The 26,586-nt window shown below is 43.9% G+C and overlaps 1 protein-coding gene across 1 annotated transcript in view; it reads left to right on the top strand.

Moving 5' to 3' along the window:
* Positions 1 to 25,198, top strand: part of LOC124775922 (glutamate receptor ionotropic, kainate glr-3-like) — a 50,062-nt gene extending 24,864 nt beyond the window's left edge. Inside the window, exons 3-6 of the mRNA XM_047250767.1 lie at positions 378 to 469; positions 15,132 to 15,302; positions 18,179 to 18,399; positions 24,921 to 25,198. Coding sequence (XP_047106723.1) covers positions 378 to 469; positions 15,132 to 15,302; positions 18,179 to 18,399; positions 24,921 to 25,198 — 762 coding nt within the window. The remainder of the gene's footprint in view (positions 1 to 377; positions 470 to 15,131; positions 15,303 to 18,178; positions 18,400 to 24,920) is intronic.
* The last annotated feature ends 1,388 nt before the right edge of the window (positions 25,199 to 26,586 follow it).

The raw sequence follows: 26,586 nt of genomic DNA on the forward strand, positions 1-26,586 counted from the left end.
GGAATATGTGGAAAACACTGATAAGGAGAAGGGACAGGATGATAGGACATCTGCTAAGACATGAGGGAATGACTTCCATGGTACTAGAGGGAGCTGTAGAGGGCAAAAACTGTAGAGGAAGACAGAGATTGGAATACGTCAAGCAAATAATTGAGGACGTAGGTTGCAAGTGCTACTCTGAGATGAAGAGGTTAGCACGTATATACACGGGGACGAAATATATGGCCAACTACATAAACGAGGTTGTATGTGGTGTTTCCGTCTGGTCTGATAATGTTTGACGGACTCTTCGACACTCTTGTTAAGAACCTGACATACAGCTCTTTGCCACAGGTGTGTTCTTTCCATACATTTAATTCCCTGTTGGGTTGTTTCAGGACTGGCCAGATGTGACTTTCTTCAACAAGACACACTGCGGAGGTTATGTGTGCGAAGTGTGGGAAGTTCTGTCGCAGAGAATTAATGTCACGTGAGTGCAATTTTGCTTACATAAAGTACATAGTGTCTGGGGAAGAAAGGGCAATATTTCACAAAATTAAACGGACTTATAAAGTAAAAACGATCCGATACGCATATCTTCTAAATCAAACACTTCTGCAGACAAATCCCTCTAATTACTTTTTATGTTTATAAAACTGTGTTTATGTGTTAAATACTATTTTTTAAGTTTACAAGTATAAAATGACGTACATATGGGTTTTGACAAATTTTGAATTAATATCACTACCGAGTACTTTAATCGTTGAGGAAATTGACCATTCCTAAACGAAAAATAGCAAATGTGGCTAAGCACTAGGCTAACATACACATCACAGTGCTTTACTTTCCTGCTAGATATCAAATCACATCAATGTGAGTAAGTCTTCATCTAATTATTGACTCAGTTTCCCCTTATCAGTATCACAGGAGTTTATTTCAGACAGCAGTCTTGGAAAGCCATTTCCTAAGAAAATGATATGATCTCTGTAGGATGTAAATTTTTATTTAATTCACATAATGCACTCAGAAAACGCTACATATCGGTGAGTTGTCGGTAACAAAAACATTTTTACTGCGTATTGACTTCATATCCTAGATCCTGTGCTGTTGGCCGGACATATCCTTCAAGACTAACCATATGGTTTTAATTTTATCCAGAGACGTCAACAAAACCCGACGTTGTAACTTCTCAGAATGGGCATATAATTAGTGAAACTGAACAGTCCCAGTTTCTAGGTGTTCAGATAGATGGCAAACTGACGTGGAAAGCCCACGTTCAGAATGTTGTTCAAAGACTTAATGCTGCCATTTTTACTACTCGAACGGTATCTGAAATAAGAGATCGTTCGACACGAAAATTAGTCTACATTCCTTTTCATTCACTTATGTCGTTTGGTATTGTATTTTGAGGTATCTCTTCCAATTCTAAAAGGATATTTTTGGCTCAGAAATGGGCAGTTCGGGCAATAAATGGTGTAAGTTTGCGAACCTCTTGTGGACCCGTGTTCACTAGTCTGGGTATTTTGAACTTGCCCTCTCAATAAATATATTCTTTACAGTCGTTTCTTGTTAACAATATCAGCATATTCCCAAGAATTAGCAGCTTTCACTCAGTTAATACGCGGCAGAAATCCAATCTGCATTTGGATCGCACTTCCTTAACTCTTGCGCATAAAGGTGTGCAGTATACTGCTACATCCATTATCAATAAGTTACCACAAGAATTCAAAAATCTTAGCAGTAATACATACGCTTTCAAATCGAAACTGAAGAGTTTCCTCAGGGGTCACCCCTTCTATTCTGCTGAGGATTGCTTTTACATAACCTGGGGCTTGACTTTTTTCGGCTTCATAAACGTTTTACTTTATCTGTTATTACTTTTACGTTGTAATTTCATATAATGACACATTCCATGACCTTTGAGATTTGCTCCTCAATTTGGTCCTACGGAACTAGACATGTAAATAAATAAATAAATAATTAGCTATTCTGTTTGCATATTACACTCTTTTTCCTTATTATTGACATTTTAAGTAGTTTACAGTACTGTTTGTAATGACTACGTAGCTCGATTTTGGCTATTTCTAATTTTTTGACATAGCTCCCATTTTGTTGTATATGATATCCTTATAACATTAGTCAGCCACCGATGTGGAAAATTTTCTCCGCCCAGGGACTGGGTGTTGGGCTGTCATTATCATCATCCTATCATCCTCAGCGACTGCAGGTCGCCGAAGTGGCGTCAAATTGAAAGACCAGCACCCGGTCTGCCAGACGGGGGGCCCTTAGCCATACGATTAAATAAACAAATAAGCGCTATTGAATGATTTTAATAGCAAATCGGAATACCAACTTGAATGTGGATGAATGGTATACTTTTATGTTGCTTTCACTACTAGTTTAAGAATTTAACTCTATCAGCTTCAGAGGATACAAACTGTACACGATTAGCGCTCATATTCAAGCTATACAAAGCACACTTACAGAAAGCATTTGATTGCAACTGAAGTCATCATTTAATTTCGTCTTAGCTGATGGCATTCCAAACTTATTTTACTTCAGTGAAATTATGAGACAGCGAAGTATCCAAAGCAATCTATAGAAGTATGAATGTTCATAAGTAAACTGCAGAAGTAGAAGGTTTAAATAGCTAAACGTATTCCAACAGTAGTGAGAAATATAGAAATAAACAAACTACTCTCTAATAAATGAATATATATGCATTCACTCATTTGCTTAGGAACTTGTTCTCTCTCTTAGACCTGCCTTCCCTCTCTCTTTCCTCCCCAGTTCCTCCCCATTTTCCCATTTTCCTCCTCCTCCCTCTGCTTCTTTCGCTCACCAACACAAAACTGTCAAAGAAGAGAATGTAATACCGAGCCAAATTTTTGGTGCTGATTGAGAGCTACTCGAATTATTTTGTAGATTGCGGTGTGATATAGTCCAGGATGTAAGCAGTGACGTGAATCATCGTCAGTGAAGAAAGTTGGAGGATCGTATATGAGATTAGCGTTGAACTTTACATCAAGATACGGGATCACGGTCTAGATGAGGTGATGGAATTGTGTGTCTTGGAAGCAAATTTGTGCGTGAAGGACAAAGCAAGGTGGACGTGGCGTAAGAAGCAGACTATCACAGGCTAGTAAGAAACTAGGGCTCAATGTGAGGATGAAATTTCTGAGTATGTGCTTGCGGATCACAGTATTGTGTGCAAGTGATTTATTCAAAGAGGAAAAACCGAAAGAGAAGGGAAGAAGGGAACCAAAGCATTTTAGATGTGATGCTGTAGAAATATGTTGAAAATCAAGGGGACTTGTAAAGAGATAGCGAAGTTGTCCACAGAATCGGGGAAGAGAGGACTGGAAAACATTAACAACAAGAAGGGACTGCATGATAGCATGCGTAATGAGACATCAGAGAATGAGGTCTGTGGTACTAGAGAGAGCTACAGAAAACGAAAAATACAAGAGAAGAGAAGTATTTGTTCGACTGACGAACACGAATAGCTATCCGTTGGGCAGACGGCATCGAGCTTTAGACTGAGCTTATAAACACAGTCAAAGCCTCGACTGTGTTGTACAGGCCTTTCTAAAAAAACTCTACACCATACCAGTCCTATGAAAATTCATTTCCTTCGTAGAATTCCCACAGTGCTGTAATTTAGAACTTAGTATAATCTGTCAAAGAGCGGTTATAATAAAGTAGCGAGAACGTTAGTGTTTGTGATTATTTTGTAATTTGACGCCGTTTTTTAGTTCGAATCCAACAATAAACATAAATTGTTAAAAACAGGTCTTTTGTTCTGTGATACAAAACATATTAATTTCCAGAATGTCCTACTCTTGCTGGCAACGAGAAAAGGCTGGGAGCGACGAATGATATTATTTAAGTGAAAAGATTAGGTTCAAGGCTATAAAGAGACACTCGCATTTGCTTCGCTTATTCAGAAAGCACACTGGAACTAAATACGACTGTCTATTTATCTATAATGTGAAGTTCCGTACATATCAGATAAGTTAGTCTGCAGCATGGCTCACAATAAAATGACATATGCTGGCCAATACTAAAATGTTCTTATCATTACTTTTATGGATTAAAAATGTATACCTTCAGTGAAGTTACTGAATCGACAAAATAGAGTATTTAAATACGTTTAGTAACAGGGGAAAATATTCGTTAATTGGCATAACAATGTGCCGAACTGACAGTGAATATAAGAAATATGGTACCGTCAGTCCTTAGCGTATAGTAGCTTACAGGTGACACTAATTCATGAACGTGGGATTTGAACAAATGAATCACTAGAATTTGGCCAGAGATAATGGTCACATATTTGCTGATTGATCTTTATATGAAACCCCCCTAGGTGGACAAGGGGTTGCATCGCTGATCGAAAAAAACGGTGGCCGGGCGTCCTAGTCACGAGTGTGGTTTTTAAATATACCTTTACTGAATAGGTCTGTCATAGTGGCAGAAAGTAATGACAAACAAAAGACAGTTAAAGGAAATATATGCAAAACATGAACTGACTGAGCCAAAAACGATAAAAATTTGTTTACTCGAAAACATATTAAATGATTAATGCATAATTTCTGGATATCAAACATTTATTGATGTATATTTCACAATTGGTGCATACTTGAGTGTTTCCCACATTTAATTTTCGGCCTTCTTTGGCACTCATATCGTCAAAGACATGTGTTTGTTTCAGCAATATCACACTTGTTATTATTTGCAGGATTCCTTTCAAACGAAGCATATTCATTTGTGCTTCCAAATACAGGCATCAAAAAAGTTTTGCATCACCTCGGTTCCGAGAGTTCCGGAACCTGTATAGAAAAATGGAATAGCGATCAACAACAACATCATTTCCGCCATTTTTATTGCTCATGAAAACCACACATTGCATCTTGTACCACCAAACAGCGAGACATTCAGACGTGGTGGTCCAGACTGCTGTACACACCGGTACCTCTAATACCCTGTAGCACGTTCTCTTCCATTGATGCATGCCTGTATTCGTTGTTGCGTACTATCCACAAGTTCATCATGTCACTGTTGCTACAGATTATCCCACTCCTCAACGGCGATTAGGCGTAGACCCCTCAGAGTGGTTGGTGGGTCACGTCCTCCATAAACAGCCCTTGTCAATCAATCCCAGGCATTTTCTATAGGGTTCATGTCTGGAGAACATTCTGGCCACTCTAGTCGAGTGATTTTGTTATCCTGAAGGAAGTCATTCACAAGATGTGCACGATGGGGACGTCATTTATCGTCCATGAAGACGAAAGCCTCGCCAATATGCTGCCGATATGGTTGCACTATCGGTCGGAGGATGGCATTTACGTATCGTACAGCCGTTGCGGCGCCTTCCATGATCACCAGCGGCGTACGTCGGCCCCACATAATGCCCCCCGCCCCCAAAACAACAGGAAACCTCCACCTTGCTGCACCCGCTGAACAATGTGTCTAAGGCGATAAACCTGACTGGGTTGCCTCCAAACGCGTCTCCGACGATTGTCTGGTTGAAGGTATATGCGACCTCATCGGTGAAGAGAACCTGATGCCAATCCTGAGCGGTCCATGCGGCATGTTGTGGGACCCATCTGTACCCCGCTGCATGGTGTCGTGGTTGCAACGATGGATCCCGCCATGGATGTCGGGAGTGAAGCTGCGCATCGTGCAGCCAAATGCGCACAGTGTGAGTCGTCCTGTGGCTGCACAAAAAGCATCATTCAACATGGTGGCGTTGCTTACAGGGTTCTTCCGAGCCATAACCCGTAGGAATCGGTCATCCACTGCAGTAGTATCCCTTGGGCGGCCTGAGCGAGGCATGTCATCGACAGTACCTGTCTCTCTGTATCTCCTACATGTCCGAACAACATCGCTTTGGTTCACTCCGAGACGCCTGGACGCTTCCCTTGTTGAGAGCCCTTCCTGGCACAAAGTAACAATGCGAACACGATCGAACCGCGGTATCGACCGTCTAGGCATGGTCGAACTACAGACAACACTAGCTGTGTACCTCCTTCCTTGTGGAATGACTGGAACTGATTCGGCTGTCGGACCTTCTCCGTCTAATAGGCGCTGCTGATGCATGGTTGTGTACATCTTTGGGTGGGTTTAATGTCATCTCTGAACCGTCAGAGGGACTGTGTCTACGATACAATACCCATAGTCAACGTCTATCTTCATGAGTTCTGGGAACTGGGGTGATGCAAGACTTTTTTTTGATGTGTGTTTTTGAGCAGACTGTTGGGGATGATTGCTTCAAACCCACCACACGTTTGTAACTCATCAAGAATAACACCTCTGTCTATCACTTCAAATGTTTACAGATAATTTTTTGAAACTGTTATTGACATTCATTCAGTGTACTTCCCATGAGATCCATTATAAAAGAATTTCAAACATGCTATTATACGTCTTGAGATTACGAGGGCGATTCTATTAGTCATGGCAACTATGATATATTGTGCGAACGTGTAACACCACTGAAATCGCAGTAAATTTTATGGCTGCCCGGGCGTGGCAACCATAATTTGGATATGGAGTAGGACGTGACCAGGTTGTGACTAAAATCTGGTGGCAGGAAAACGATTAGTGACAAATAAGCGCCAGCTAGTGTAAAACAGTTACTTAGCTTTATTGACAGCGATGAGTGTACCTTAGATACAATTCCAATTAGTGTCCAGAGAATATTCCTGATTCGTGGCCTAAGTCGTTATACAATACTGAATCACACAGCGAGTTAGCTAAGCAGACAACGAACGACGGCCCTGACGACTGCAACGAGCTGTCTGCAAGACCCCCTGACTCGAGGCCAGCGCTCCTGTTATATCGTGTAGCCAGAGGGCGCTGTAGGCCCCAGCTCAGTAATGGCGCGACGTCTTCGGTCGGCGGCAACGCCATGCGCCGCCGACGGTCGCGACGGGAAACAGTGGCAAGCGATGCGACGGCAGGGCGCGAGCGCTATTCGGTTGGGTCTGCAGATACAACAGTAAATACATTCTAAACAAACACGACAAACATTACCGAAATCAGCTAAGAGATCGCGACCGCATGTGGGGATGGCTTGGTAAGAGCGCCTGAAACATTCAATGTGAGGTAGGCCGTGCTACAACATGGAACCCCCTCCCCCCCTACCCACCCAACTCACCAGACCTCAGTCCACGCGATTTCGACCCAACTCCATAACTGAGAAACCATTGCGAGGAAGAAGCTTTGCAAACAGGGAAGATGTGCTTACAGTATTTCGGCGACAGGTGTCCCACAGTTATGACAATGTCACTGGCATTCAGCGCCTTCCTCATCGTTGGAAACGCTGTTTGTTTGTTCGCACTGGGGAACTATTTTGAAGCACAGTAGTTGATTCTGATTTGTTTTTGTTTCTTTTGTACTCGTGCACAATAAATTTACACAAGCTTCAATGCGTGTGCTTCATTTCAACCCCTACCATGACCTCTTGCACTGGTACCATATTTAATGTTAGCATTCAGGGTACACACTACCATACTGGTTCAGTACACGCCGTGGAATTCTTATGTTGTCGCATTTTCTCAAGATATATCATAGTTGCCATGACATATGAAGTGACCCTCGTAGAGTCTTCGACCAGAGCTATAGTTACCTTATCTGTGAATCCATTCATCAGGTTGTTGCTTTGGCGCTTTGAACTGACAAATCTTGATTTGATTACGTAGAACTTCCCAGCGTAATGACTGATGATACTCTTCTCGGGCATGAGTCAAATAATAATTTCAAAGAGGGGATCCCGGGTTCGAGTCCTGGTCGAGGCCCACATTTTCAGCTGTCCCCATCGAGGTATATCAACAACACCTGTCGGCAGCTGAGGGTTTCATTTAATTATCATTTATTCTAGAGAAGCTGCACGGTCATCAATGGTATCTGTTTTTTCGAGAACAGTTACTATCTTCATATATAATGTATTCATCTTGACACAATATTTCAACGGACCAGCTGGACACTATCTTCAGGTGAGTATGCCGATGCACAGTATCGCTGAAACAGAGTTTCCCACAGTATCGGTGGCTCTTTTATACACCGTAGCCAGAACACCGTGCCCGCGCGAGCAGCAGCGTTGCTGTCCCGATGCACAAGTGAACCAATAGTGCACCTGTGGAAGAAATAGGCAAAACGATGTATCGTTAGCACAATACTAATTAAAAGAATCCACTGGTTGAAATGAAGACCCTTGCTTAATATCAGATGAAATCGGATCCCATGTCTTACTCAAAGGAAAACCGTTAGCCCTGTTAATTATATTATCAGTTAATCTAAATACAATAGACTCCCTTAGAACACATTCCCAATAGCATGAAGATGAAGCGATAATTTGCGTCTCATTATACAACATCTTATGTCGCTCAATAAGACAGTGTTCTGCCACTGCAGATTTTTCTGGCTGGAGAAAACGAGTGTGACGATGGTGTTCTATACTTTGGTTATGAGTAATACTGATAGTTGGGCCCATATAAGCCACCACATTATGACAAGGAATTTTGCATACTCTGGGTTTCCTCAGTCCAAAGCCATCCTTTACTGATCCAAGAAGGGCTCTAATCTTTGCAGGTGGCATAAATACACTTTTGGTGTAGTATCTTTTTAAAATTCTTGAAATTTTAGGGGATATACACCCAGCAAAAGGTAAGAAAGGAACAGATTTACAAGTATCCTCCGATGGTTTCCCCAGCAGTCTGAATTGAAGAACACCACATATTTGTTGCTCAGTGTAAACATTCTACATAAAAACAACTTCAACATGGTATAATTTCATTACCATAATTTCTGCATCGGAAATCGTATAGGCTCTCTTCATCAAAGTCTGCAAGATCTCCGTGCGAGCCGGCTGGAGTGGCCGAGCGGTTCTAGGCGCTTCAGTCTGGAACCGCGCGACCGCTACGGTCGCAGGCTCGAATCCTGCCTCGGGCATGGATGTGTGTGCTGTCCTTAGGTTAGTTAGATTTAAGTAGTTCTAAGTTCTAGGGGACTGATGACCTCAACTGTTAAGTCCCATAGTGCTCAGAGCCATTTGAACCATTTGAACCATCTCCGTGCGTTGGAGTGGTGGATGACGGTTGCATGAAGATAATTACCAGTACGCGTAAGTTTACAACATACATTATGATCCAAAGTCCTATCGCCATTTGTGTGAACTAAAACATCTGCTCGCGTACATGCAGTGGATTAGACGTAGTGTATAAAGGATCTGTCGATCCTGTTGGAAACTCAGTTCCAGCGAGATTATACGTCAGTACATTCACCTGAAAACGCCAGCCACTTTGTCCATTGAAATATTTTGTCAAGATGACTATATTATCTGGCTGCCTACCCGAGAAAGTATCACTGGCACATTTTGATGCATCATTATGTATCTTGTGTTGTATAATCCTCTTGGACTTGTAATGTTCCTGGTGTATTAAGTCCTGGAGAAATTTGTAGCATTTCTTCGTCACTACTTGTGACGAGATTAATAAATGAAAAGATAGTGTACAGTTATTACATACAACACCTTTGATTAAAATGGAAATACCTGAAACTTTGCTACTCCTTCTTGCAATTTTACAGGCCAGTTATGGCATACCTGCAAAAATTATGAGTCTCCTTCACCGGAACTAGCAACCTACAGTAGATGTTTGAACTGTGGCTTATTGGAGTTTCTTGGAGGCTACAGAAGAATGGCAAAGGTGTTGCAATTTAATTCAAAAGCCGTGATTGAAGTCAAATACCAGGGAAATGGTGAGGCAGTCTGCAAAATAGGGGGATGCCTATTAATTCTCAATCCTGAGTTCCTATTCATACAAAGAGGCTATCTATTGGGAAAGGAACACATAAAAAAAGAAGAAAATAACAATGGGGATCGTTCCAGCCGTTAAGGAAAGCTATGAGATGCATCGAAAGAATGGACTAATAGCAAGGAAGTAATCATGCCGTCACTGAGCCTTGAGAGTGATAGCCATGAGAATGAGGGTGCAGGTGCATGAGCGCATTGCTTGCCTCAAGAGAGCGCATATGTCGACTTTTGCACTGTTGTACATTAGAGACCAGAAACGCAGCGACTGCGAATTTAATGTTGCAGGATGCATACTTTACACGTCAGGGCGCAACCGTTATATGGGTGCTAATACGCCTCCTTCGTTCCGCGAGTATGACGTGTTTGAGAAGTGTGGCGCTGCAGTCGCCTGACACTCGTCGTCTTGTTCTCTCTTACTGAAGCATGCAGGAGTGAGTGTAAGGCGAGTCGTGACTAACTTGTTAGTTCAGCCCGCCCTGTTAGCCGTGCGTGAGGCGTGCCGGTCCTCGGCCCGAATCCGCCCGGCTTGTAGCTAAGCCCATCATTCGATTCTGTAAATGTTTCGAAGACTGTTATAAATTTATTCTAATAATTAACCCCCAATTAGAGATTGCACTTCATCCTCATGTCATTTTTTCTGACACTACTTTTACAGCTCAGTAACGCCTCGGAAGTGCGCGTGTGTCAACGTAGTTGTTAAACACTCTCAGAATAGATATTAAATATTAAGGCGGGTCGGACATTTTGTGACATTTCAGCTTAGAATGGATATGAAGCCGAAATTATGATTGCGTGAAGAAAATGAAATTTACAGACCAATGAAAAAATTTCTTTCTCTTTGGTTGCATATGTAGTGGGGACGCCGCGACTCTGCGTTTATACCTGCAAACTCGTGCAGTCGCCCTCGTTTTTGAGTGAGTCGAGCCTACATGTAGCCAACAACAGACATAAGTGATAAGTGGGCAACGGCCGAGACTCATTAGTCGAGGCTACGAGCTCATGGAGACGGTGAGTTCGGAGATAACATCATAACACTCACTGGCGAGTTTAAAGCGTGAATACGAATCCCATTTCTGATATCTACGGTGCAGTCGTCAATTTAAAGTGCCGAGGCAGATTGTCCATCCTACGTCCAGAGGTCGCTGGAGCATTACATACAGCACAAAGAATAATGTTAAACTCATAGAGGCCATCAGGAGTTACTCTAAGTGATCAAAGTATCCGGACACCCCCAAAAACAAACATTTTCATTTTAGGTGCATTGTGCTGCCAGCTAGTGCCAGGAACTCCACATCAGCGACCTCAGTCCGCCCCCGCTAGCTGAGTGGTCGGCGCGACAATGCTAAGGGCCCGGGTTCGATTCCCGGCTGGGTCGGAGATTTTCTCCACTCAGGGACTGGGTGTTGTGTTGTCCTAATCATCATCATCTCATCCCCATCGACGCGCAAGTCGCCGAAGTGGCGTCAAATCGAAAGACTTGCACCAGACGAACGGTCTGCCCGACGGGAGGCCCTCGTCACACGACATTATTATTTTAGTAGTCATTAGAAATCGTGGGAGAGCAGTATGGGGCGTTCCGCGAAACCCACGGACTTGGTCAGGTGATTGGGGATCACTTGAGTCATACGTCTGTTCGCGAGATTTCCACACTCCTAAATATCCCTAGGTCCATTGTTTCCGATGTGGTAGCGAAATGGAAACGTGAAGGGACACGTACGGCACAAAAGCGTACGGGCCGACCTCGTCTGTTGACTGACAGAGACCGCCCACAGTTGAAGAGGGTCGTAATGTGTAATAGTCATACATCTATCCAGAACATCACACAGCAATTCCAAACTGCATCAGCATACACTGCAAGTACTTTAACAGCTAGGAGGGAGGCGACAAAACTTGCATTTCATGGTCGAGCGGCTATTCATAAGCCACACATCACACCGGTAAATGCCAAACGACGCCTCGCTTGGTCTAGGGAGCGTAAATATTGGACGATTGAACAGTGGACAAACGTTGTGTGGAGTGACGAATCACGGTACAGAATGTGGCGATCCAATGGCAGGGTGTGGACATGGCGAATGCCCGGTGAACGTCATCTCCCAGCGTGTGTAGCCCCAAAAGTAAAATTCGGAGGCTGTGGTGTTATGGCGTGGTCGTGTTTTTCATGGAGGGGGCTTGCACCCCTTATTGTTTTTCGTGGCACTATCACAGCACAGGCCTACATTGATGTTTTAAGCACCTTCTTGCTTCCCACTGTTGAAGAGCAATTCGGGGATGGCGACTGCATCTTTTAACACGATCGAGCACCTGTTCATAATACATGGCCTCCGGAGGAGTGGTTACACGACAATAACATCACTGTAATGGACTGGCCTGCACAGAGTTTTGACCTAAATCCTATAGAACACCGTTGGGATGTTTTGGAACGCCGACTTCGTGTCAGGTCTCACCGACCGACATCGATGCCCCTCCTTAGTGCAGCACTCCGTGAAGAATGGGCTACTATTCCACAAGAAACCTTCCAGCACCTGATTGAACGTATGCTTGCGAGAGTGGAAGCTATCATCAAGGCTAAGGGTGGGCCAACACCATTGGATTCCAACATTATCGATAGGGTATTCTAAGCAGTAATTTAGCTACGATTTTTCATCTTTCCTTTGCATTAAACATCAGGTCCAAGTGCCTATTTACGCGTTCCTTAAAGCACGCAAGAAACAGCTCGCTAAAGCGACTAGAAAAAGGTCGTGTGTGCTTAGGCGTGCCTCTAAGCACACAAAAACAGTGCACACACTGGCAGCTAGCAGTCATGACGTCGAGTGTTAAAGGAAAAATATCAAGGAGAGAAAGAATATTCGTTTCTATTTTTATTGAGAATAGGTGATAATAATTACTGACTTGCACTTGATCTTGTGCTGCAAAAATTGATGAAGAAGAATACAGATGAGAAATAAAATTACTTCTTCCTTGAAGTTACCAGTTATGCTATGGTTCTACGCCTCTGGTGTATCAAAAGTTTGTAAAAATCTGTATTTCTGGTACATGAAGGTCCTTTCTACCAGTGCCACTTCTCTTCGAGATATCATTGGCACCTACCTCGGCAGTGCTGCGAATATAATGTTTTCATTTTATTTTTAATTTCCTCTGACGTTGTCTGTGGCGCACAATCTTTCGGGGAATGGACTGCAGCGATGGTGTTGGGTGGAGTCAAAAAGAACATCTCTGGCTAAGAAAGTCTAATGACGGATAGCAGAGGCAGCCCTGACTGCTGACCTCCTTCTGTCGCTACAGTGGAAGACACACCGCGACACAGAGAGTCGAACGATGGGCTGTGGCATGGCTGGAGACGATGGTGTGTGCCCTCTATGGGCGATGAACAGCAACAAAGTAGGCTCACCTCGGACAGCAGACAGTACAGTGCAGCTGCCAGTTCGATGCCACAGGTTTGAAGCTACAGTCCACGAGCAAGATGGCAGTTAGGAGAAGGTGGTCATCCTTTTGGTGACTTGACAGTGGAAAGGCGCCTAGTTGACAGCATAAAGATTTATCTCAGGCACAGCTTGAAAAATACTGGCAGCAAAGTTTGTCAGTGGTGACTGTCTGCTTAATCTCACACTGCAAGCAGTCTTCTTTATGTCGTTATTGACTCACATCGACTGTATAATTGCGCATACTAGGCACAACTGAACATCACTGAGACTATGCCTATCAGAAACACAGTGATGGAAGCAGTGTTATAAGGGGTGGAGGGGGGGGGGGGGGGCGTCACTGGGCTCGGTCACGTATTAAGCCATGTTGAAAACGGCGTGCCAGCATCAGCAGTCGTCAGCCAAGAAGGTGGTGCATGGCGATGGTGGTTGGCAGCATGGTGCTGGAGACAGCTCAGTGTTAGAGCACAGGCACAGGGTAGTGGCACCTACCAGCGACTGACAGCACACGCAGCTCTGACCAGTGGGCTGCTTCTGTATCAGTGGCAGAAGCAGCATTGGTTCAGGTGGGGTCTAACTGTGGCCTCCATTATGGCTGAAGACGATGATGTGTGTCCACTCTGTATGATAGCAATAATTTGGCCCATCGAAGGCAATGGACAGTGATAGTGCATCTTGGTAGCTAGATGGCCCAGGTTCTATCCTGCTACCTAACAGGGAGGTGGCCAACACCTGTTGCACAGCAAGTGACCCAAAGGGGCGAAGACACCTAGTTGACTTCACACAGGTTTAGGCAACGGACCGAAACTACTGGCAGCAAAATCTGTTAGCGGTGGCTGGCTGCTTCATCTCGCACAGCAAGTGCTCTTCTTCATGTGATTTTTGGATGGCATTCACTGTGTCACTGGGCATACTGTGCAAAACTGAAAGCTTGAGGGGACTAAATTAGGTGGCACATATAGGAGCCAAGCTGGCTAGTGTTTGCACAGTGGCAGCACTCCTTGTGTGTAAGTCACAATAGGTTGGAGCAGCCGGGTGTAATCTTTGATCAACTATGATTTCATACACCCTGGTTTTCCTGTCTCGTCAGCTCCTTAAGAAGCCCTGTTGATACTGGAAGATCAGAGACGATGGCTGGCGTCTTCCACACCGCCAGTGTACCGATGGTTCAAATGGCTCTGAGCACTATGGGACTTAACTTCTTTCGTCATCAGTCCCCTAGAACTTAGAACTACTTAAACCTAACTAACCTAAGGGCATCACACACATCCATGCCCGAGGCAGGATTCGAACCTGCGACGGTAGCGGTCGCGCGGTTCCAGACTGTAGCGCCTAGAACCGCTCGGCCACTCCGGCCGGCGCCAGTGTTTCTATGTAACGAATATTCACTCTTGTGCCATGGTACCAAGTTATCGAGCTGGTAGGTGCTTCTCCCCTTAATGACGTCATTCTGTCGAATCGAAACAGGAGTAATTTGTTACACTGGGCTAGGCTGTGGTACAACACCGATGTGATAACCTTTACTTCTTATGTCAAAAACCAATGACTTCTGTGCATGCTGTCAAGTCAAGCACTCCCGTGCTCTTTACACTTTTGCTGTATCCTACCTTCTTTCTGGCTGAAACCATTTGTAAGTGATCCACAAGAGCTATGGAGTGCACAGCCTCAGACGTCCTCACCACTAGAAGGAACACCTCTGAGTAAACTCTTCGCCTTATATCGACATTCGTGCAACACTAAATGAGCTTTCAGGCACGGATGCAGACTGGTGTTTGGTTCCGTACAGCATGCAGCAGCAGGGTGGGGCCTAGCGCCTTAGCTAGTCTGCTCAACTTGGCGTACTCGTGTTGTGCACTTAAACGAACGTGTAAAGAGGCACTGAGTGTTTACTGTTGAGCGAGTGTGTCTGCTGCTGACAGGTACAGTTTCGAAGGCAGCGCGATCTACGGCAGCCGTCCTGTGAACGGCACTTGGGAAGGCCTTATGGGGCAGCTGCAGCAGGGCCGCCTGGACATCGGGTTGGCGCCCTTGATGGTGACGGCGGAGCGCCGGAGTGCCGTGGACTTCTCGCTGCCTCTCGTCTCCTCACGGTAAGCCTTCGCTGGCAAAGTTATGGCATCTTAACTGTCATCCAGCCAAATTATTATAAAATTCTTGTTTTTAAATGAGGTATAACTGCATAAACCTTTATTTGAACGTTTGTTGTTGTTTAAATAGCGGAAAAAGATATCTAACTAAAACGAGACAGCCGGCCGGAGCGGTTGTAGGTGCTTCAGTCTGGAACCGCGCGACCGCTACCGTCGCAGGTTCGAATCCTGCCTCGGGCATGGATGTGTGTGATGTCCTTAGGTTAGTTAGGTTTAAGTAGTTCTAAGTTCTAGGGGACTGATGACCTCAGATGTTAAGTCCCATAGTACTAAGAGCCATTTGAACCAAAACGAGACACAGTAAGAAAAGATTTCCAAGGACCTGCAATTCGAGATATTAATAAAACATAGATCTATTTAAAAAAAGTGTTTTTGTGTTTGACAAACATATGCAATCTGTTTGTACAGGGTGATTCTTATTAACGTCTACAGGCCTCTGAAGCAACGTGGATGACGCCAAGAAACATGGGGCCGCAGATGTCGGGAAATACCTCAAAAGAGGCGTAACATTCTGTCAAACCAGATCATCCCAACACTAGCCAAGTATTCACGTCAGTGTGGCTTCAGGCCACGTGCGTGACTTCAACACGTGGGGCTCAGGAGTTCAAACTTGCGTCGTTTGGCTGGCAGTATTTTTTCATTGAGTTAGACGGCTATTTGTTTACATTGTGATAAGATTTATTATTTTGTTTACCGGTGTTGCGATACAACAAAATGGCTCAAATGGCTCTGAGCACTATGGGACTTAACTTCTGAGGTCATCAGTCCCCTAGAGGTTAGAACTACTTAAACCTAACTAACCTAAGGACATTACACAATCCATGCCCGAGGCAGGATTCGAACCTGCGACCGCAGCGATCGCGCGGTTCCAGACTGTAGCGCCTAGAACCGCTCGGCCACACAGGCCGGCACACACAGCAACAGAACTACCAGCGTGACTTCAAACATTTTGTTACAGGAAATGTTCAAAATGTCCTCCTTTAGCGAGGATACATGCATCCACCCACCGTCGCATGGAATCCCTGATGCGCTGATGGAGCCCTGGAGAGTGGCGTATTGTATCACAGCCGTCCACAATACGAGCACGAAGAGTCTCTAGATTTGGTACCGGGGTTGCCTGGACAAGAGCTTTCAAATGTCCCCATAAATGAAAGTCAAGAGGGTTGAGGTCAGGAGAGCGTGGAGGTCATGCAGTTGGTTCGCCTCTACCAATCCATCGGTCACTGAATCTGTTGCTGAGAAGCGTACGAACACTTCGACCGAAATGTGCAGGAGCTCCATCGTGCATGAACCACATGTTGTGACGTACTTGTAAAGGCACATGTTCTAGCAGCACAGGTAGAGTATCCCGCATGAAATCATGATAACGTACTCCATTGAGCGTAGGGGGAAGAACATGGGGCCCAATCAAGACATCACCAACAACGCCTGCCCAAACGTTCACAGAAAATCTGTGTTGATGACGTGATTGCACAATTGCGTGCGGATTCTCGTCAGCCCACACATGTTAATTGTGAAAATTTACAATTTGATCACGTTGGAATGAAGCCTCATCCGTGAAGAGAACATTTGCACTGAAATGAGGATTGACACATTGTTGGATGAACCATTCGCAGAAGTGAACCCGTGGAGGCCAATCGGCTGCTGATAGTGCCTGCACACACTGTGCATGGTACGGAAACAACTGGTTCTCCCGCAGCACTCTCCATACAGTGACGTGGTCAACGTTACCTTGTACAGCAGCAACTTCTCTGACGCTAACATTAGGGTTATCGTCAACTGCACGAAGAATTGCCTCGTCCATTGCAGGTGTCCTCGTCGTTCTAGGTCTTCCCCAGTCGCGAGTCATAGGCTGGAATGTTCCGTGCTCCCTAAAAGGCTGATCAATTGCTTCGAACGTCTTCCTGTCTGGACAGAAACCTGCTTGACTGAGTGTGATTTCATTATTCCAAAAGAATCTACAATAGGCTACTTAAATGTTAATACTAATGTGATGATATTACTTCTTAGCCTCAACTATATAAACCAATGCTGAAAACTACACCGTTCATCAACTTCTACGCTCAAAAACAAATAAAATTTATTTGTGACAGAAACTCAACAGCTACATCACTCAAGTTCTATCACATGTCGAAGTGATTCTGCGCTTTCTTCGACACACTGCGTGAATTTGGTGCCTATGGCCAAATCTGAGAAGCACCAAGTGATCCATGCTTGCCGCTAGCCCATCCTAACTGCCATTACCCCATTAATACGGAGCGATGACGTATGCACTGGCCTACTTTGTATTGCTAGGAACGTCAGAGTAAAGGCAATTTCAGTTAATGAAGATCCACAAAACTAAAACGAAATGTAAAACCAATTAACGGTATGTTTCATTAAAGTTTCAATTGCAATATGAAATAATTTGTCCAGGGCAGAGTGATAGGACTCTAAGAAATAGTTTTGCTATAGAGTGACGTTGTAGATCGTACAGAGCATACTGCTGAGTCGCTCTGATTCATGTGTGGAACTGATATATCGGTATGATCTGTACGCAGCGACGAGCGCGTTTTCGCCACAGAATGTGTCCACTGTACTGAGTAATCGTAACTTAGCTAGCACAGCCAGAATGGACACTGCAGCGTCTTTATCAGTGTTTTACAAATTTGGCTGCATTGCCATCATTTTGTGATATTGGTATTTTCACAACTGTCTTCAGTAAATAGACTGAAAATAAATAAATTATCTCAGAAATAATACTTCATCGTATAGTTTAAATGAGATCAGTTGATGGAATTAGATGAACTGATATTATGACTTTCATTTTCCTGCTGTAGCTTGGTCCTACTCCTTCGGGAGCCAAAGGAGGAGCTGATGTGGGATGAATTTTTGCGACCCTTTGATAGATACCTCTGGCTCGGCACCATCACGGTCATAGTCCTCACTTGGGTCGTCCTCAGAGTTCAGAAGAGATACAGGGGAGGTCTGAGGTATCATAACGATTACAGCCAGACTTACAGTGATGCTTTACACGTCGCAGGAATATTCTTCATGCAAGGTACAGATAATTTCCTTTGTATTTTTCAAAATTTATAGCTAGAGTTAGATCGGATGTAAGGAATAAACTGTATTAGTTTATGACTCTAAACATATCAATATTTGAATAAAATAAACAAAATGTATGATAAATAAATAGATGAACAAAAATTTAGAAGAAAATATGTTAAGTGATAAAATCGATTAGGATTAATACAATTTAATAATTAATTGTAATAAATTGTATCTGCTTACAAAATTAAAAATCAGTATACATAATTTAGCGTAGAACTTTATAACAGAAAACACACACACACACACACACACACACACACACACACACACACACACACACACACATACATACACAGAAAAAAAACTAAAGCACAAACATGAAACCACATAGCACAAACAGAAGACGAAAGATAAACACACAGCGACAGTTGGCAACACTAGACGCTGTAAGCACACACACGTTCAACATACAATGAAAGCTGCAAGTATATTGTAATAAATGTGAGTGAAAAACGCAGAAAATCAGGCATCTGGAGTATGGGGATCGAGGAAACTCATCTCCAGGACCACACGCATGGACTAGCAACACTGGAAATCATAAGTAACACCAAACGATAATTTAACCTCACGAAGCTTGTTTATAATTTGAAAAACAAGAGCACAGCATGAGAAAACGTAACATAGTAACATAATTGTAATTACTATGGAATGCACTTTAGATAAACGAACATGTATTAAAGACCACTAAAGATTCTTCATAAATAAAAGAAGCGAAATACATATAGCAAAAAACAAAGCATCTTCCGTTTAGTTTCAAAGATGGAACGTATCTCCATGAACTTAGAAGCAATTCAAGAACGGCGGAAAACGGAAAAAACGACGATTTTAAACAATACTTTTCAATATATAAATTGGTCATGTAGTTAAACTTGGAATTAATAATAAATTTTAAATTTGTAATTCTAATGTTACTGGTACAAAATACAGGAAAAACCTAAATTATCTTTCAGATTGAGACCTGATATTTATGTTTAGATACTTGATGAAGATATTTGAAGAAAGGTAAATGTAAAATCTCTATTTATGAATTTAAAGTAATGAAAAATCAGTAATCCAACATAAAGATTATTTGTTTATCAAGTATGTGAATATTGAGGAAATGAGGGATAGTAGTATGTGCGATATCAAACGATATTAAAAAATATATAAATAGTAGAAAATTACATAAAAATTTTCATAAAAATATTTTAACCCATAAATGTATAGGGAAATGAATGTTGTTCTGTTTAGTTAAATGTCTTTACAAAAGAATTTAGCAACGAGAATTTTACGAAAAAACAGCTATTAAGAAAAAGTTATCTCAGAAAGTGCTCTTTTCTTAAAATTAATTTTTGTAGTACAGATTTTTCCTTTAGAATATGTCATACATTTCCCTGATGATAAAGACTTAAAATTCGGTTTCTTGACTACTTCTTGTTTTTTTCTTACAGCTCTGTGGCAGGTCATGTTACCAAAGTCACTTTCTCAAGAGTCGAGGTTACTCATATATTTTACCAACAACACCTTTTGAGTAACATCATTTTGTTGGTTATTTTGTAATAGGACATCTTCCCATTTACAACTTTATATATACAGGGTGTTTCAAAAAAGCACCGACAACTTTTAGTATGTTGTGCGGGAAGGCAAACTGGTGTGTTTTCAAGAAAAAACCCACATTCCGGAAACGCACGGCTCGGGAGCTGAAGAGAGTCGAAGTCTGAGTTGGGTATGCTTTCCAATTAACGTCAGTAGGCCCAACATGAGCAGCACATTGCGCTGTCTACAGTACAAACAAGCTTTGAACTGCATATCTCTTACGTCAATTCACAGCCTACGTCGGTGGTACTGAGCCTAACTCACATGAGCCAGCACCTGCGGTTGTCTTTGAAGTATTTCAGTCCATCCGTGGACTCGAGGAAAAAGATCCTCTGCTATCGTTACAGGGGTGCCACATACCACACTATCCCACAGAAAATAGTCGAGACGTGTCAGATATGGCGACTGTGTTGGCCATAGAACTGGTTCACCTGTACAAAATACTCTAATGTGTGTGAATTTCTAAGGGACCAAACTGCTCAGGTCATCGGTTCCTAAACTTGCACACTACTTAACCTAACTTGTTCTAAGAACAATACACACACGCATGTCCGAGGGAGGACTCGAACCTCCTGCGGGAGGGGCCGCGCAGTCCGCGACAGGACGCCTCAAAACGCGCGGCCACTCCGAGCGGCTCACCTGTACGCATCCATCGACTAGGATATGCGTCGTTGAGGTGACTCCACACGTCGACATCAAAGTGTGCTGGAGCTCCGTCATGTTGCAGCCACATGTCCATCCGAACATTTAGTGGCACTACATCCAACAAAGTAGGCAAAACATCTCTAATAAATGTGAGGCACATCGGTGGCGTTAGACTATTTGGCAACAGATATGGCCCAACAATACGTTCATCAATTATACCGGCACAACTGTTAATACTGAACCTGTCTTGATGATTTTGTATCGCCTGTGCAAGCGGACTTTCGTCCTTCCAGACATGCTTGTTCCACAAGTTCAATATGCCATCTCTAGTAAACGTACATTCGTCCGTGAGTAACACCAAGCTAGGGAATTGTGTCTGGAATATGCGCTGTTGTAAATAGCACTGCGCAGACTGGGCATACTATTTGCAAGTACCAAGCACTGGACTTTCTGGGTAGGGTGGGTTGATGTGGGGGAGGAGACAAGACAGCGAGGTCATCGGTCTCATCGCATTAGGGAAGGACGGGGAAGGAAGTCGGCTGTGCCCTTTGAAAGGAACCATCCCGGCATTTGCCTGGAGCGATTTAGGGAAATCACGGAAAACTTAAATCAGGATGGCCGGAGGGGCAATTGAACCGTCGCGCTCCAGAATGCGAGTCCAGTGTACTAACCACTACGCTACCTCGCTCGATGTGGACTTCCTGCAGATCGCATGGATGGAGCCGGTGTTCACGGAACACTCGCCACACGGCACTTTTAACCGTGTGCAGCTCCCGTGCTTGCCGCTGAGTGCTGGTGGTTGGGTTTTCTCTGAACATCGTCATCACGTTCTCCTCCAACTGCAGTGTTCCGCCGAGACTGGACGACCCGGATCACGTTTCGTCAGACACCAGACAACAAACAGCAGACTGGGCATAGTATTTGCAAGTACCGAGGACAAAGTGCTCTTATTTTACTTTACAATGGGCGCGTGTCAGGCATAAAATCCCTACGTACAACTTTCAGGTCCCTCTCAGGCGTCTCTCGATGGCCGCGAACGTTTGTAAAACGTTCCGCATACAGTCTTGCAAGAGCTCTCCCACTGCAGTCGCTTTGCTGTGTGCAAGCACCATGTCGGTCATTTCCGCAGCTGTCTGCTGGTACATGACGCACAGAGGTCCGCAGTAGGATGCGCACAGGGGCTATGTGGAGGAATACAGCGCATCCGCGGGAATGTTACTAGGCTCATGTCGTCAATCAGCCGTTATCACATGGATAAAGAGTTGCATGCATTCCGTATTCAGACACCAAAACGAATCAGAACAACCGTTCGTTCTCAGACTTCGACGTCCTCCAGCGCCCAAGCTGTGTGTTTCCAGATGTGGATTCCTTCTTGGAAACCGATCAGTTTGCCTTCCCGCACAACATGCTAAGCGTTGTCGGCGGTTTTTCGGAACCCTCTGTATATAAATACTTTATTCCTATTTGCCTTACATGAAGGTAAAGGAGTCTCATATTGGGTATACGACATAGCGACTTCTAGTGGTCCAGTGCCAAGCATAGGCATTTCTGTACGACATCAAAAACTCATGAAGCAGTGACTGTGTGCTTGTATGCTGCTACCGCATTTGCTCTGTTACAATGAAACTGTAAATGCTACAGCCGTCTGATGAGTCTAATAAAAAGGAACTGAATATAATAAAATAAAGAAAAAATATGCTGTGAGAAGACCAGTCGCTAGATGCCCACAACAAGTGTGCAAGTAGCACGTCAGTCGCAAGCATAAAAGGATGACATGGTGAATCAAACTTACAATCAAGTGGAAAATTCGAAAAAAGATTTTCGCTCCTATCTCTAAATGCATCTTTCAATAGCATATACAAATTGAAATGAACGGAGAGAAAAATTAAATCAGCAATAAACGATATCAGAGTTGACGGTAAACTCTGGTCGTATCTAGTGGACTATATACTGGGCTGTAAAACCTAAATACGAAGGAAATTCTTGAAAAAGTGTGAAGTAAATGAAGAGTCTGAAAAAATGAGTAACAAATTTCAACTGCTGGAACAATGAAGAGTTATACGGAAAAAATTTACATACAGATGTTTCAGGACATGTAGCCCTCCAGGACAGGAATCAGTTAAAGTTTGCTAAACATAATGGAAAAAAATATGAGGAACGATTAGAATTAGAATCATCATATTAAACTGAAACTTACTCCGTTTTGTAGTAGAGAAACAAACTAGTGATTTGACAGCGCTAGACTATTACGGCATCAGTTCAGTGATTGTAAATTCCTTGGTATTTATCTCGTTAGCAGATGTTCTCATTTGTCACACCCTCCTATCCCTTGGTTGGGTTTCTCCGTCAGGTGCTGCCATTACCGAACAACTCGTTCACATTACTTGCGTACTGCATACAGCAGATTCCACTGACGTTAAGGAAAATCTAATGGTTGTTAGACCAGCACATAGACTCTTTAATGAAGCTTCCGCGCCGGCCGCGGTGGTCTTGCGGTTCTAGGCGCTGCAGTCCGGAACGGCGGGACTGCTACGGTCGCAGGTTCGAATCCTGCCTCGGGCATGGATGTGTGTGATGTCTTTAGGTTAGTTAGGTTTAAGTAGTTCTAAGTTCTAGGGGACTTATGACCTAAGATATTAAGTCCCATAGTGCTCAGAGCCATTTGAACCATTTGAAGCTCCCGCGAGTTTTGGACGTTTTCCAGGAATGCAGATCTACTCAGCTTAGGAAAGATTACAAATTAGTTATACACCTTGTGACAAACGCTGTCTCTCAGTGAAGTGACTAAACTGAACCTCTCACTGGCAAGGTACAGAAATGTCTGCCGCCGTTTCATTGTAATGGTTCAAATGGCTCTGAGCACTATGGGACTTAACATCTATGGTCATCAGTCCCCTAGAACTTAGAACTACTTAAACCTAACTAACCTAAGGACATCACACAACACCCAGTCATCACGAGGCAGAGAAAATCCCTGACCCCGCCGGGAATCGAACCCGGGAACCCGGGCGTGGGGAGCGAGAACGCTACCGCACGGCCACGAGCTGCGGACCGTTTCATTGACGAATGACACAATTAGCGCTGTGACCTCTCGCTCCATCTTTAGTGTATGAAATGAACCAAGAGATAGATATACAGGGTGGCAATTATTGAAATATATGAAATAAAATAGTCATAACTTCTGAACGGTTTGCGTTAGGACGTTAAAACTGCACAATTGGCCTCGGGGCATGATGGGAAGTATGCGCATGCATGGTTTGTTTAACAACGAAGCCCACTTTCATTTGGATGGGTTCGTCAATTAGCAAAATTGGCGCATTTGGGGGACTGACAATCCGCATTTCGATATCGAGAAGTCTCTTCACCCTCAACGAGTGACTGTGTCGTGTGCAGTGTCCTGTCACGGAATAATCGGTGCGATATTCCTTGATAGCACGGTGACTTCCGAAAGGTACGTGAAGGTTTCGGAAGATGATTTCATCCCCATTATGCCTGATTTCATGCAAGTATCCAAAAAGGCGGAGCAACTGGCGAGAGTAACTATGACTCTCTTAAGGTAGCAAACAGGCGGACCAACTGGCAGGAATATCTATGACTTACTTAAGGTAGCAAACACGGGGGAGTGTTTGATGTCCTGGAGGAGCACTTTGGGAACCGGATTCTGGCTCTGGGTCTCCATTGGTCGCCATATTCTCCGGATCTGAACATATGCGACTCCTTTTTGTGGGACTGTATTAAATACATAGTGTACATCAATAAACGCAAAACCATAGTTGAGCTGAAAACAGTCACTGAAGAGGTCATCGACAGCATTCATGTTCCTATACCTCAGCGGGTCGTGCAGACTTTCGTTATTCGTCTGCGCCACATGATCACCAAAATGATGGCAGGCTTATTGAAGATGTCATGACGTGAATTCGAATATCTGTAGTGATATTTACATGTTGAATAAAGCGTGTGCACGCCGTAATTTGTTACTAATTTACGTTTGTTTTTCATGTAGTTCACTAATTGTCACCATGTATATGAAAGAATATCTCATGACAACCCAATTGTTTCTCATACTAATTTGATGTTACTCTCTATATTTTGGTACTAAAAGCACATAGTAATACGGTTACTGAATAAACTGTTGCACTGGACAGCAAGACTCACAAGACAGATTATCCTAGTGTATCTTGCAAAAATTCCCAAATAAATAACAAATTTGTAAACTATACTACTTACGGATGCCAATGGGGTCGACAGGTTGTGGTGAGGGAGGAGACACAAAGTCGCGCTGCAGCGTGCGGTCGTCTCTGCTGGTGGCGTCGATGTCTGCAATGGTGGTGTACACCGCCTACTGCGGCGCCCTCACCGCCTCATTGGCCGCCCATCGGCTGAGGATGCCCTTCACAGACCTGAAGGGCCTACTGCGGGACGGCTCCTACAAGCTGCTGCTGCTGTACGCCTCTGGAGAGATGGCTATGTTCGATGTTAGTATGGTCCCAATATATGTTATCCTCAATCATCTTCGTATGGCCTAAGCTACACTAATGTTTATCAGAACTGAAGCACCAAGACGACAAACATGTGGTTGAAAGGAACTATATAACACGGAATACCTACATGGCAATACACAAATGATTAAGTCCACATAAATGAAAAAGACTGGAATACACACGTTGAAATTATGAAGGTAGCAGGAATAAAATAAAAGGAAACCTGACTGAAGTTATAAGAATCTAAGGAAACGAGAGGGAAGGTGTAGTCGAGAAGGAAGTCACAGAAGGTTGTGGCTGGTTCGCCCTGCTACACTACTGGCGATAAAAATTGCTACACCAAGAAGAAATGCAGATGATAAACGGGTATTCATTGGACAAATATATGATACTAGAACTAACATGTGATTACATTTTCACGCAATTTGGGTGCATAGATCCTGAGAAATCAGTACCCAAAATAACCACCTGTGGCCGTAATAACGGCCTTGATACGCCTGGGCATTGAGTCAAACACAGCTTGGATGGCGTGTACAGGTACAGCTGCCCATGCAGCTTCAACACGATACCACAGTTCATCAAGAGTAGTGACAGGCGTATTGTGACGAGCCAGTTGCTCAGCCACCATTGACCAGACGTTTTCAATTGGTGAGAGATCTGAAGAATGTCCTGGCCAGGGCAGCATCGAACATTTTCTGTATCCAGAAAGGCCCGTACAGTACCTGCAGCAAGCGTCGAGCATTATCGTGCTGAAATGTAGGGTTTCGGAGCGATCGAATGAAGGGTAGAGCCACGGGTCGTAACACATCTGAAATGTAACGTCCACTGTTCAAAGTGGCGTCAGTGCGAACAAGAGGTGACCGAGGCATGTAACCAATGGCACCCCATACCATCACGCCGGGTGATACGCCAGTATGGCGATAACGAATACACGCCTCCAACGTGCGTTCACCGCGATGTCGCCAAACACGGATGCGACCATCATGATGCTGTAAACAGAACCTGGATTCATCCGAAAAATGACGTTTTGCCATTCGTGCACCCAGGTTCGTCGTTGAGTACACTATCGCAGGCACTCCTGTCTGTGATGCAGCGTCAAGGGTAACCGCAGCAATGGTATCCGAGCTGATAGTCCATGCTGCTGCAAACGTCGTCGAACTGTTCGTGCAGATGATTGTTGTCTTGCAAACGGCCCCATCTGTTGACTCAAGGATCGATACGTGGCTGCACGATCCGTTACAACCATGCGGATAAGATGCCTGTCATCTCGACTGCTAGTGATACGAGGCCGTTGGGATCCAGCACGGCGTTCCGTATTACCCTCCTGAACCCACCGATTACATACTCTGCTAACAGTCATTGGATATCGATCAACGCGAGCAGCAATGTCGCGATACGATAAACCGCAATCGCGATAGGCTACAATCCGACCT

Source organism: Schistocerca piceifrons, chromosome 2 (assembly GCF_021461385.2).
Source record: "Schistocerca piceifrons isolate TAMUIC-IGC-003096 chromosome 2, iqSchPice1.1, whole genome shotgun sequence".
NCBI classification, from domain to species: domain Eukaryota; kingdom Metazoa; phylum Arthropoda; class Insecta; order Orthoptera; family Acrididae; genus Schistocerca; species Schistocerca piceifrons.